The 13144-nt window shown below is 54.8% G+C and overlaps 2 protein-coding genes across 5 annotated transcripts in view; one reads left to right on the top strand and one right to left on the bottom strand.

The window, feature by feature from the left end:
• LOC140901855 (uncharacterized) overlaps positions 1-13144 on the top strand; it is a 355192-nt gene that overhangs the window by 183051 nt on the left and 158997 nt on the right. The window lies entirely within an intron of this gene.
• On the bottom strand, positions 2961-9893 carry LOC140902254 (uncharacterized). 4 transcript variants are annotated; one of them, XM_073322155.1, is made up of 7 exons: positions 9754-9893; positions 8334-8901; positions 7805-8001; positions 6904-7092; positions 5471-5626; positions 4910-5031; positions 2961-4431 (listed from the first exon to the last, which is right to left on the bottom strand). In XM_073322155.1, exons 5-7 carry the CDS (start codon positions 5480-5482, stop codon positions 3840-3842), a joined length of 726 nt encoding a protein of 241 aa, XP_073178256.1. In that variant the 5' UTR covers positions 5483-5626; positions 6904-7092; positions 7805-8001; positions 8334-8901; positions 9754-9893; the 3' UTR covers positions 2961-3839. The 4 variants fall into 4 exon arrangements, with proteins under 4 accessions (XP_073178256.1, XP_073178257.1, XP_073178258.1 ...); XM_073322156.1 differs by lacking the exon at positions 8334-8901; XM_073322157.1 differs by lacking the exon at positions 6904-7092.

Below are 13144 nucleotides of genomic sequence, written 5' to 3' on the forward strand. Positions count from 1 at the left end.
CACACAGGGGAAACTGAGGCACACACTGTAGTCATGCAAACCATTAAGAAAATCTCCCCTCCCTTCGTCACAGGGGTTGACGCTGCTAGGCAGCGAATCTGCTGCTGGTCCCCCTCCTGCTCCATGCAGCTGGAGGCAACCTCGGGGGAAGGCTCCAGAGTGGTTCTGGAGCAGCTGGTCAGAAGTGGGGTCAGGGATTTAAGAAGGTCCATCGGGACCATCTAGCCAGACGGCTGAAGCACCTTTAATGCTGCCCACAAGTCGCACTGCCCCTGGTGTTATCCAGCGCTGTGTTCCCCCCCCATGCTCTAACCACTAGACTGCACTCCCCTCCCCAGGCTAGGAATAGAGTCCCCTGATCCACAACTTTCTATTGCCCTCTATCCCAGCGGCTTTCAAACTGCAGGTCACGACCCAGTACTGAATCGTGGTGCCTCTGGTCCGTATCGCCGATCAGGATGTTGAAAGTCCCATCTGTGATGCTGCCCAGCTAAGGCAAGCTCGTTCCTATCTGTTCTGACACCCCGCTATGCCACAGAAGTGGCCAGCAGCAGGTCCGGTTCCTAGGCAGGAGGGCCACGGGGCTCCGAGCGCTGCCCCCATCCTGAGCACCAGCTCCGTACTCCCATTGGCCGGGAACCAGCCAATGGAAGCTGGGTGGGTGGTGCCTGCAGGTGAGAGCCGTGCGGAGCTGCTTGTACGCCTCTGCCTAGGAGCCGGACCTGCTGCTGGCCACTTCCAGAGCGCAGCACAGTCCACAGTGCCAGGACAAGCAGGAAGCCTGCCTTAGCACCCACACTGCACCGCTAACCAGTTGCCACCCAAAGTAAGCCCATGCACCAACCCTGCGCCCCAATCCCCTGCCTCAGCCCTGAACCCCCCCAACCCTCATCCCCAGCCCCAGCCCAGAGGACCCCAAACCTGAAGCCCCTTCCTGCAACCCAAACCCCTCATCCCTGGCCTCACACCAGAGCCTGCAACCCCAGCCCAGAGCCCTGACCCCCTCCTGCACTCCAAGCCCCTGCCCCAGCCTTGAGCCCCCCAACCCAGAGCCCCCTCCTGTACCCCAAACTCCTCATTCCCAGCTCCACCCCATAGGTGGAACTGTACACCAGGGTGTTGGTGGCAGCACTGAGGGGCCCCTTGCTGCCCACACCATGGCATCTGCTCTCACCATCCTCTTCCTCGGTGAGTATCAGAGACAAACAGGGTGTGTCCACGGGAGGGCGGGGGTTGAGACCAGGGCGTGTGTCCATGTGGGGAGGGATCTGAGACCAGGGCGTGTGTCCAGGGGGGGATCTGAGACCAGGATGTAGGATCCAGTTGCTCTAGGATCTGGTCCCCAATGAGTCATTTCCTTTCCAGGCTGCTGGCTGGCTGGGTGAAGCAGGGTGTCGGGCCGTGAATGTCTGTGGGACTGGGGAAACTTTACTGTTAAGGACAGGGTAGGTGGGGAGAAGGAGGGGAAAAGAAACACTGAGCCCTGAATCTTCACCTCAAAATTCACTTCAGCCTCCTGGTATTGCCCTCAGTGCAGTCAGGGGTGACTCCGGAGTGACCCCGGGGGCTGAGATCAGAACCGAGCCCACAGGTTCCCTGTGGATGCAGTGAGGTGTCTGTTAGTCCCGGCGCTGTCCCTGGCGCTGGGCACTAAGGGCAGGTTACAGGCACACAGGGAGGGGTTTGTGTCTCTCTTTTTCACTCCTGTTTGTGTGTGAACGCAGAGCTCCCTGCACCCGGACCCTCCATCTCCATCAGCCCCAGCAGTGTGGGGGGAGCTGTTACCCTCCGCTGTCAGTACCAGTGCGAGGCCAGGAGGTTATTTCTGTATAAAGATGGAATCCAAATCTGGGACCTGGATGCTGCTGGGGACGGGGGTGAATTCACCATCCCCAGCGCCAGATGGGCAGACGCAAGGTTCTACAACTGCTGATCTCACTCCAGATCGGAGCCGCCCAACTGGTCGGAGCCTAGTGATTCTGTGGAGCTCATTGTAGAAGATTTGGGGCCCGGCTCAGCATCCCCGCTCCCAGCCCCACACCCAGCCAGACCCACAGAGGGTCTTCATTCCAATGGGACGCTCAGAGCCAGGCTCTGCCCTGAGCCCTGGGCCCAGCAGAGGGTTCACCTGGCCGGGGAACAGGGATGGAGCCACTGGGGGGTTCCCAGCTGCTGGAGATTCAGGGCTGAGGGGAAGGGATCCCTGCCCCCAGGGGACCTTGGGGTGTCGCTTAACCTACTTGTGTCTCCATTTCCCCTTGTATGAACGGTGGATAATCACACTCCCTTGAGTCTGGTTAGAGAGTCGGGGTTGGCTTTAGGCCGTCAGCTTTTTCTCACCGTGTCTGTGCAGCACCCAGCACCTCTCACTCCCAGCCCCCTCCCCACACTCTAACCATAGACCCCAGTCCCATCCCAGAGCAAGAGACAGAACCCAGGCATCCTGGCTCCCAGGCTGTGGGGTCCCATTAAATGGATAGATGGGTACAGAGTGCTGTGGATTTACGTCCTTGGGCAGTTTCAGGCGTAGCTCCCAGGAATCTCTGGGATCTCGGAGAGGTTCCTCTGGCTGGGTTTTCTCCCAGGGGCCCCGTGTCTGGGACCGTGCGGCGAGGACAGGGCACAGTGACTGTGCTGGGGTCTGTCCCATGGCCTGTCTCCTCATTACAGAGCTCAGCTACCCCAAACCATGCCAGGGTATTGCTTTGGGGTACAGAGTCACAACCCCCCATTCCTGGGGTATCGGGATTGTCTGCTCAGGGGATCCCCACCCAAGGAGCAAGGGATGGGGGTTCTAGACCCAGTAAAACCCAATCTGCCTTGCAGGCTGCCAGCTGGGAGCCAGGCTTGATGAGATGCTGCCCGTGGGGACCCAGCACCTCTAGGGACGATGTGAAACCCCCGACGCACGGACAGAGATGGGAGACCCAGACACATGGACAGAGACGTGAGGCACCAGGATGCTCAGAAGCTTCATTGGCGGCAATCGCACATCAGAGAATCAGCAAAAAGCATTACCTACAGAATGGAACAACCCCAAAAGCAGCCCCGCACTGACGGAGCCCCGCGCTCCGAGATCCCCACTGCGGCTATGGCTCATACCCAGGAATCCCCCCACTACCATCTGTGTAAGGGGCTTCCCCCTCTGATCCAGCCCCATCATACTGTCACCAGGCACAGTGTGCCCTGCTCCCATCCAGTGCCCCCTCCCCTGGGCCTTGTGCAGGGATGGAGGCTGGGTTCTAGATCAGAGTTCTGAGCTCACTGGGTGAATGTGGGTTCTAGACTGCAGCTCAGAGACACCCAGGGATGGGGGCCATGTTCTCGACTGCAGCTTGACGCACTGTGGGGGATGAAAGTTTAGAACGGAGCTTGAGGCCCACTGTGGGGGTGGCAATTCTGGGTTGGTGCACACTTGGGGTGAGGGACGGGCTTCTAGATCACAGATTGGAGCACACCCAGGGATGGAGTTCTATGCTGGAGCACAACCAGAGATGGCATTGGAGCACTCCCAGCAATGGGGCTCTAAATGGCTGATTTTAGCACATCCATGCATGGGGTTCTAGATGGGAACACACTCTGGAAGGGGTTCTAGGTTGGCACATACCTGTGAATCACGTTCTAAGCCAGTGCATGCCTGGGAATAGGGTTCTAGATCAGAGCACTCCTGTGGGTTGGGGTTCTAGATTGGAGAACACACTGGAATGGGGTTCTGGATTGCAGCTTAGTGCCCGGTTGGGACGTGTTTCTGTTACACTCAGCGAGCCAGAAGCGCATGGGCAGCGAGGGAGGCCAGTGGCACAAAGAGCCGCATGTGGCTCCCGGCTCCGCTCTGTCATCTACCTCTTCCCAGCCAGGCAGGGGTTGTTTTCAGGGTCTGTTGCAGCGCAGTCCTCGCAGCCGTTGTCGCAGCGCAGCAGGGGCACATGGCGCAGCCGGTGCCAGGCCTGCAGCAGGTCCTGGCGGGTCACGACAGGCCTCAAGTCATAGCTGAAGATCTTCTGGAACACGAAGGCCTTGTAGTTGTTGTCGATGGCCAAGAAGGCAGCGCTGGTCATCTGCACGATGTTGGAGCGCCCGGCCTCGCGCAGACACTTGGTGGAGCAGGGCGAGTTGAAGGTGAATAAGATCAGGCAGCTGTTCTGGCCGTAGGTCCTGGCCATGAGCTGGGCCACAAGGCTGTTTGGGCCGGAGAGAAGACGCCACTCGCTGTGCTCCGTGAATTTCCTACTCTGTGTAGTCACTTCCTTTGGCCGGACGGCCACGATGTTCCCGCTGGGCGGGTTATACAAGGCACCAAAAAGGCCAATCGTCTTTCTCATGTCTGCTAGCTGGGTCATGGGCAGATAGGTGGCCACATCCTGGGGGTCGCTGCAGGTGGCATGGGGCAGTGTGGCAGCAAAGGCGTATTGCTTGTTGACTCCGCCGTTACTGAAAGAGGGCAGGAGACAGAGGGGTCAGGGGGCACCAGGCTCCTGGGACTGAGCCAAGAGATGCCAAGTGAAAGGGAGAGAAAGGGGAATAGGCCTGAAAAACCAACCCAGCTCTGGACTCCACCTACCCCTGCAGCCCCAGAATCGCCCCTCCCAGCTGTGGGCTCCGTCACCCCCCTCGCCCCCAGAATTGCCCCTAGCATCGACCCGGTGTGTGATCTAATGCAGGGGTCAGTGCATCCCTGGCATGCTGGGTGCTCTCTGCCCTCAGTTTGGTGTCTCTAGTGCCTGGCACAATAGCAGACCCCTGCTCTCAGGTGGGGTCTGGGCAGAGCCGGGCCCACTGGGGCCCCCCTGACCTTGCTGGGCATCCCTACGAACCGGTGGGATTGAACCAGGGCCATTCTCTGCTGCCCTTCGCAGCTGGGCTACAGAGGCAGGGAAGGACAGAGACAAACCCCAGGCTGGTCACTCACTTGTTCACATGGTCCACGATTTTTTTGAGCGCGGCCAGGTCAATGGTCCCAGCGGTCTCTGGCCCGAAGCAGAGGAGAAGGGGCAGCAGCAGGAGTCCAGCCCGGGGCATCTGTCCCTGCACCTGAACAGAACCCCACAGCGTCAGCACCCCTGAGCCCTGGGCACAACCCAGAGCCCCTTGACCCACATCCACTAGCCCCTGCTGGGCTACTGACAGGAGAGGGGGCAAGGGATACCCCCATGGGGCTCAATAGGTCAGTAAACAGTGGGGCATGGGGGGAATCATCAGGGTTTCCATGGGCAGGAGAAGGTGGGGGGAGGGAGCACTCCCCTGGGGCTTCATGGGGCAGGGAAGGTGGGGAGCAGAGGAGACTCCCCCAGGGCTCTATGGGGCAGGAGTGTTGGAGGATGGGGGTGCTCACCTGGGGGTCCAAGGGGAAGGAGTAGTTAGAGGACAGAGGGGGGACTCCCCTGAGGCTCCATGGGGTGGGGTAGGTGTGGGTCAGGGGGCTCCCCTGGGCTCCATGGGATAAGGGTGGTGGGGGAAAGGTGGGGCTCACCTGGGGCTCCATGGTAGGCAGTGAAGGGTCTGTGTCTCTGTTGACAGATGCTCACACCTGCTCCTGGTGCGACAGGCTCCCAGCCCTGCTCTGTTTGGCCCCTGGCAGACCAGGAGTGGCTGTAGGGCGGGAGCTGCTGGTCACAGACACTGGGATCTGGGGGCAGGGAACAGGGTGGGGAGCTGAACAGGGGCTTTGAGAACTTCCTCCTGCTCTCGGCCAGACAGCAGTGTGGGGCAGGTGAGTCACTGCTCGGCTCAAACCTGGGCAAGTTACCTCCCTGGGCTGGCATGTCTCACACCACCCTGAGGAAAACTTTATGAGGTCTCTGTGGTCAATACATGTCCCCATCAAGGAAATGTGGGACCAGACCCCCACATGGTGTAAAGCAGGATCGCTGCATTGCAGTCAGAGGGCCCTGGTCCCCAGCTGGTGTCAGTTGGCCCTGCTCTATTGGAGAGGGAATTTTGGTAATATGTGTAGGCATTCCTCAGTTTCCCTCTTTGCTTTACATTGCTCTGTAATGTACATGGCCTATAAACAGTTCTTGGGGCAGAGCCAGAGACTCGGGGTGTCAGGTCATGCCGCTGTCTGGGATGGAACCAATGGGTCAGTAAAGGCCTGGCTGAAACCGACCCAGATCAATGAAGAAGCTGGAAAGACAACGGGCTAGCAACCAACAAGCAAGAGGAAGTGGATTTTTTCCCATGTCTCTGCAGGGAAGTCGGGCAAAGGCCCCACCTGGAGAACCGAGGGGATAGGTGCCAGCTGGCTGGGTGAAGAACCGGCCTTTGCAGAGAGAGACACACGCACCAGGAACTCAGGGCAAAGGGACAGAGACAGAGCCACAGTGGTTTCTAGGGTCACATGGTTCAAAGCAGGGTTGGCCAGGCAGAACTCTCTCTTATCTCTCCTCTGACAGCCTGAACAGTGATTACACTGACCGGGTTGTGTATTGGGGGGTGACCTGCCCCTATCACAAATGGCAGGTTCTTGTCCTGTGCGGCTACTTTATAGTTTCAGAGTAGCAGCCGTGTTAGTCTGTATCTGCAAAAAGAACAGGAGTCCTTGTGGCACCTTAGAGACTAACAAATTTATTAGAGCATAAGCTTCTCTGTATACAGAGAAGGTGGAAGTTGCCATACATAAAAAAAAAAAAAAAAAAATTTATGTATGGCAACTTCCACCTTCTCTGTATACAGAGAAGCTTATGCTCTAATAAATTTGTTAGTCTCTAAGGTGCCACAAGGACTCCTGTTCTTCTTACTTTACAGTTAACTGAGAAGATGGCAGCTGGTGAAACACACCCAGAAACGGTATTTAATACACACAATATCCTGGGCAAGGATCTATACACACAACGGTTAGAATAAGCACAGTAAAGTAGGTTCTGGCATGGCTCATACTTCCCGTCCTGCATTGTGCATACTTACAGCTTACGGGGACCGCTGGAAGCAGAGATGGAAGGGGAAGAAAGCAGTGCCAACCAGAAGGAAGGTCCTGATTCCGTTTACACTGTTTCTGGGATCCGACGAAGCCAAAGAAATGGGAAGTGGGGGGTGGTATTTTATACCCTTCCTTGTGGTAACAGCATGGCTATGAACCGTATTTGATCCTTAACCCTGATTATAATAAGGTCATTAGCTGACTTGATCCATATGAAGCTTTTGGGAATTCCACAATATTAAGCATTAATATTCATGATTTGCATCACATATTTCTTAATTCCTGTATGTAAATGCGGTCTAACTGCTTAGTCATTGCATGGCAACTTAATTGCTAAAGGCCCCCAACACTCCCGTCTCGCAGAATCCTGTGGTGTACTGGAGCACTTCATGGTTATCCGCTGGTAGATGAGGAGAGTGCAAAATATCTGACCTAGGACAGGTCATCTCCTTAGATTTACAGTATTCAGCTACCTCCCAGCCATCAGCATAACTTCCCTTCCCTCCCCCCCAGCCCCTGCCACTGGGCCTCGTGCTAACATGACAAGCCTTTAATCCTAGCAACCTTAAGAACCATTTCCTTAAATCAGCCCCCGCGCCAGGATCCTGTTGTGCTCAGCACTGTACATTAGGCTCTAGAACAGGGGAGGGCAAAATATTTGGCCCAAGGGCCATGAATGCTCACGAAATTGGGGTTGGGGTGTGGGAGGGGTGAGGGCTCCGGCTAGGGGTGCAGGCTCTGGGGTGGGGCCAGAAATGAGGAGTTCAGGGTGCAGGAGGGGGCTCCAGGCTTGGGCAGGGGCTTGGGGTGCAGGAGATGGATCAGGGCTAGGGCAGGGGGTTGGGTCACAGGAGGGGGTCAGGGGTGCAGGCTCCAGGCGGCGCTTACCTAAAGCAGCTCCTGGAAGCAGTAGCATGTCTCTCCTCCGGCTCCTATGCAGGGGTGTAGCCAGGCGGCTCTGTGCACTGCCCTGTCCGCAGGCACCACCCCTGCAGCTCCCAGCCAAAGATCAGAAGACAGGACACTGGGCTAGATGGACTGTTGGTCTCACCCAGTATGGCCGTTCTTATGTTCTTATAAATAGACTAGTGAATAATAGTAAGGTATGAGTTGTTGACTAAGAGATAGTTACTTTGTATATTTTGACATGTGATGTTGATAACTTGTCTTTTAATGGTTTCTAAAGCATTAACTTTTTGAATCTCAGTATGTACTGATGTTAAGTAATTGTCTGACTCTCTCCCCCACCCCCACCCCCACCCCATCATAATTTCCTGCGACTCTGAACATTCAAACAAATGAAAATCTAAAACTAGTTTAAAATAAACATGGATCTCTGTCAAAATTGTAACCAAACAAATCAAATGGTTTGGGGCATCTCTAGCCAACCCCAATAGTAGTCCGTCTTGTGTGTTACCTTTTAGGACATTGATCCTTAAGCATTTAAGATCATTTGCTTCCGAGTTGCCAGTGACTCAGAAACAAGTAATGCCATTTTTGACATTCCTTCCCCCTTTGCGCTCCTGAACCTTCCTCAATAGGTTCTAACCACGGATTTTTAACATGCCAGTCACGGGAATCCTCTCGCCAGGTTTCAGTATCCAGCTGGTGAGGCGCAGAATTTCCTGCTTACTTCTGTGTCTGTCTCTTGTTGCTTTAACGCAGTCGATGAGTCAGTCCTTTGGGCACATCCCTGAGAGCCACCTCTCCCCTGCCCTGTTTTTCCTGAAAAGCTGTATGGTTTGTGACCAGGGAAATGGCATCTGATTAACTGAGACAGGATCAGATTTGGTTTTAGGCTCTTTGAAACCTTGGATTGTTTTTCATTAAACACTCATTTAACTCAAACACCTGAGCCACCGTAGGGAGAAAAGATGTCTTTGTTGAAGGTTCTTTGTAAAGCTCTAACTTGCAGATCCCCCAGCCCTTGCTCCTTGGCTGAAGGGCTAAGAAAATATCTGCTTCCATAGCTCTTCCAAGGGCGGCTTCAAGAAAAGCAAGGAAGAAAAGACCCATTAAGTCTGATATTTCTAAAACAAAACCAAGCTGTGAAATGGTCATACTCTCTGTAACCTAAGCCCCCCTGCAGGGCGGAGAGTCCAGCAGTCATTCTGCGGGCATTGCTCCGGGCACAGGGACACACACACACTCTGATCTCATTCATGGAGACTCAGCTTTGGGTCTCGCTTAGTTTATCCTTTCTTTTCCTGCAAGGCACAGTGCTTCACCGAGCATCTCCATTGCTGCAGTGGAGGCCAAGGAATACTGGGACTGCACAGAACTTGGAAGCACTGTGACGGGTTGGGTCACAGAGATGCCCTTGTGACTGCCACCTGATGTGCTAGGACTACCTCTGAGCCCGTTTTCCCTGCCAGCTTGGGACTTCAGTACCTTGCCTTGTTGAGCTAGACACAGTAGCCTGCTACAAACACAGACCCAGGTCTGAACCACGTCCCCCACAAGCTGCAGGCTTAACTGAAAACAGCTTAAGGAGTGTTCCTGTCTCCAGCACTCAAATATACAGCTCCCCATGGGGTTCAAACACCAAATAAATCTGTTTTACTCTCTATAAAGCTTATACAGGGTAAACTCATAAATTGTTCACCCTCTATAACACTGATAGAGAGATATGCACAGCTGTTCACTCCCCCAGATATTAATATTTGCTCCGGGTTAATTAATAAGTAAAAAGTGATTTTATTAAGTATATCAAGAGTACGATTTAAGTGGTTCCAAGTAATAACAGACAGAACAAAGTAAATTACCAAGCAAAATAAAACAAAAACACACAAGTCTAAGCCTAATACAGTAGGAAACTAAATGCAGGTAAATCTCACCATCAGAGATGTTCCAATAAACTTCTTTGACAGACTAGCCTCTTTCCTAGACTGGGTCCAGCAATCACTCACAACCCCATAGTTACTGTCCTTTGTTCCAGTTTCTTTTAGGCATCTCTTTGGGGTGGAGAGGCTATCTCTTGAACCAGCTGAAGACAAAATGGAGGGGTTTCCAGCGGCTTATATAGTCTCTCTCTTGTGGGTGGAAACCCCTCTCTTCTCCTGTGTAAAATCTCGTCAACAAGATGGAGTTTTGCAGTCACCTGGGCAAGTCACATGTCTATGAATGATTCAGCTTTTTGCAGGCCAGCACCATTGTTTCATGTTAGTTTGAGCATTCCCAGGAAAGCTCAAATGTGGATTGGCCTCTCCCAAGGTCCATTGTTAGCTAAGTACTCCCCATTACTTGAATAAGCCTTCACAAGCTGTTAACCAAATCTGCCTTATGTGCTTCCTACAGCAAACATTTTAAATGCAAGCATAGAGCTCATAACTTCAGATATAAAAATGATCCATGCATACGAATAGGATGGATACAGTCAGTAGAATATAACCTTTGCAAAGATATGTTACATGGCATATCTAGCATAAAACATATTCCAGTTATGTCATATTTGCACACATAAGCATATTTCTATAAAGCATTATGGGGTGCAACGTCACAAGCATCATCTAGGACAGGAGTCTCAAACTCAAATGACCACGAGGGCAACATGAGGACTAGTACATTGGCCTGAGGGCCGCATCACTGACCCCCCGCCCCCACTGCCCTGGCCCTGTCCCCATTCCAACCCCTTCCCCGAAATCCCCACCCCAACTCCGCCCCCTCCCTGCCCCCATGGGTGCAGGTTGCAGCAGGGGGCTCAGGGCAGGGGGTCGGGGTGCAGGAGGGGTGCAGGGTGCGGCAGGGGGCTCAGGGCAGGGGGTAGGGTGCAGGAGACGTGCGGGGTGTGGCAGGGGGTCGGGGTGCAGGAGGGGTGCAGGGTGCAGCAGGGGGCTCAGGGCAGGGGGTTGGGGAGCAGGAGGGCTGTGGGGTGCGACAGGTATCAGGGTGCAGGAGGGGTGCAGCAGGGGGCTCAGGGCAGGGGGTTCAGGGGGTGGGCTCCGGCCTGGCGCACACCAGGGGCAGGGCAGGCTCCCCACTTGCCTGCCCTGCCCCCACGCCACTCCGGGAAGTGGCTGGAACTGGGGGGGGGGGGTCTGTGTGTTGCCTGACCGTGCCTCCAAGCACCGCCCCCGCAGCTCCCATTGGCTGGGAACAGGGAACCACGGCCAATGGGAGCTTCAGGGGAGGTACCTGGAGGCACGACCAGGGCAACACACAGACCCCTGTGCCCCTCCCTCCCCCAGGTTCCGGCCACTTTCCGGTGCGGGGGCAGGGCAGGGCAGGCAGGCAGGCAGGCAGGGAGGGAGCCTGCCCTGCCCTGCCCTGCCCTGCCCCGCCCCCCCCCCCGGTGCGCACCAGGCTGGAGCCGCTCTAGGTAAGCACTGGGGAGGGGCGGGGGGGAACCGGGGAGCTGGCTTGCCGCAGAAAATAACCCCATGGGCCACGTGTTTGAGACCCCTGATCTAGGACCTCAGGAGGCCTGTAAATTTACTGGCATCCAGTTTCTGGGGCCTAGCCCCATCCGCGCGCACAGCAGGACCGTCGTTTCCCTAGCTTTGTCTTGGAGATCTGTAGAGTGTAAGGCTAAAAGGAACCATTAGCCCATCCAGTCTGACCTCCTGTATAGCACAGGATCATTCCCCTGCGTTCAGCCCAATCACTTGTGATTGACTAAAGATAGATTTCAGAGTAACAGCCGGGTTAGTCTGTATTCGCAAAAAGAAAAGGAGGACTTGTGGCACCTTAGAGACTAACCAATTTATTTGAGCTCACAAAAGCTCATGCTCAAATAAATTGGTTAGTCTCTAAGGTGCCACAAGTCCTCCTTTTCTTTTTACTAAAGATAGAGACTTCACCACGGCCCTTGGGAGTTTGCTCCGATGGTCAATTACCTGCTAAAAAATTTCTTCCTAAGTCAAATTTGTCTGGCTTCAGCTTCCAGCCATTGGTCGCTTTTCTCTGCTAGCTTCAAGAGCCAGTTAGCCCCTAGGATTTTCCTTCGGTGCTTATCCACCGCACTCACAGCCCCTCTCGAGCTTTCTGATCAGCGACGCTGAGTCAGCCCTGTAAATCCAATGGGAGTTGGGTACCTCTGAGGATCAGCGCCTCACAATCTTTGTAACAGGATGGCTGCTACCTGAGCACCTTCTCTCGGCAGGCTCCCCCCGTTTTTCCTCTCTTTAGGGCCCTTTAAAACACCCAGAGGCTTTCCCTGGTGAACGATACCCCAGCTGGGGGCTGGTTTAATATCAGGACCAGCTTAGGAGAACCCAGAGTCCGAAGCTTAATCCATCCCAATGACACAAAAAGTCCACGCTTAGCTCTGGCATCGGCTTCTTCCACACCAGCATCCGTTGTCCATTTCCCACCTGCCCCAAACCCCCAGGGGTTCTGTGTGTCCCATCCTCCCCATTCACACCTCACCTGGGCCTGGCTCTCCCAGCCTCCATGGCCCAGTGGCTGATGCTGCCACTCGGCGTGGAACAACCCTGGAGGGAGGTCGACCCCCTCGCTCCACATTCGGGCCAATCAAAATGTTTCCTTCTGATTTCGACCCTTTTAAAGAATGTGTTTAAAACTCCAGTTAAAGCTTCAAGTGAAACGTTGCTGGCGAGCGGCCCGGCGGACGTTAGCCTTTGGAACACACCCCCAGGCCCCATTTCCTCCCAAAAGTTGTTTTAAAAGGCTTCCAGTTGAGAAAGGGGCCAAACCCGCCGCGTTCCCGGCGAGGGCTCCGCTTTCCCCAAGGCGCCGGTTCCCCGTTTAAAAACGGTTAGTCAGGAAAATGACCAGCCCCTCCCCCAGCCTTGACATAGACTCACAGACTTTAAGGCCAGAAGGGTCCATGGTGATCACCCAGTCTGACCTCCTGCATCATCGCAGGCCACAGAACCTCACCCACTCACTCCTGTAACAGACCTCACCTCTGGCTGAGTTACCGAAGTCCTCAAATCAGGGTTTAAAGACATCAAGTTACAGAGAATCCACTATTTGCACTCATTTAAAACGCCTCTTCCCAGCCCTGCTCCTGTTCCGGGAAGGGAAGCCGGCTGGGGCAGCTGGGACATGGGGTAGCTGGGGCTGCCCAGTGCTGGGGGGGGCTCCTGGCACTGGGGCCACGCTGCCCAGTGCTCCAGGGCAGGGGGGACTACGAGCTACCAGCCACTCCAGTGCTGGGAAGGGAGGGTGTCATAAATATAAAGGGAAGGGTAAACCCCTTTAAAATCCCTCCTGGCCAGAGGAAAAATCCTCTCACCTGTAAAGGGTTAAGAAGCTAAAGGTAAC

The sequence above is a fragment of the Lepidochelys kempii genome, chromosome 23, assembly GCF_965140265.1.
Source record: "Lepidochelys kempii isolate rLepKem1 chromosome 23, rLepKem1.hap2, whole genome shotgun sequence".
Lineage (NCBI taxonomy): Eukaryota > Metazoa > Chordata > Testudines > Cheloniidae > Lepidochelys > Lepidochelys kempii.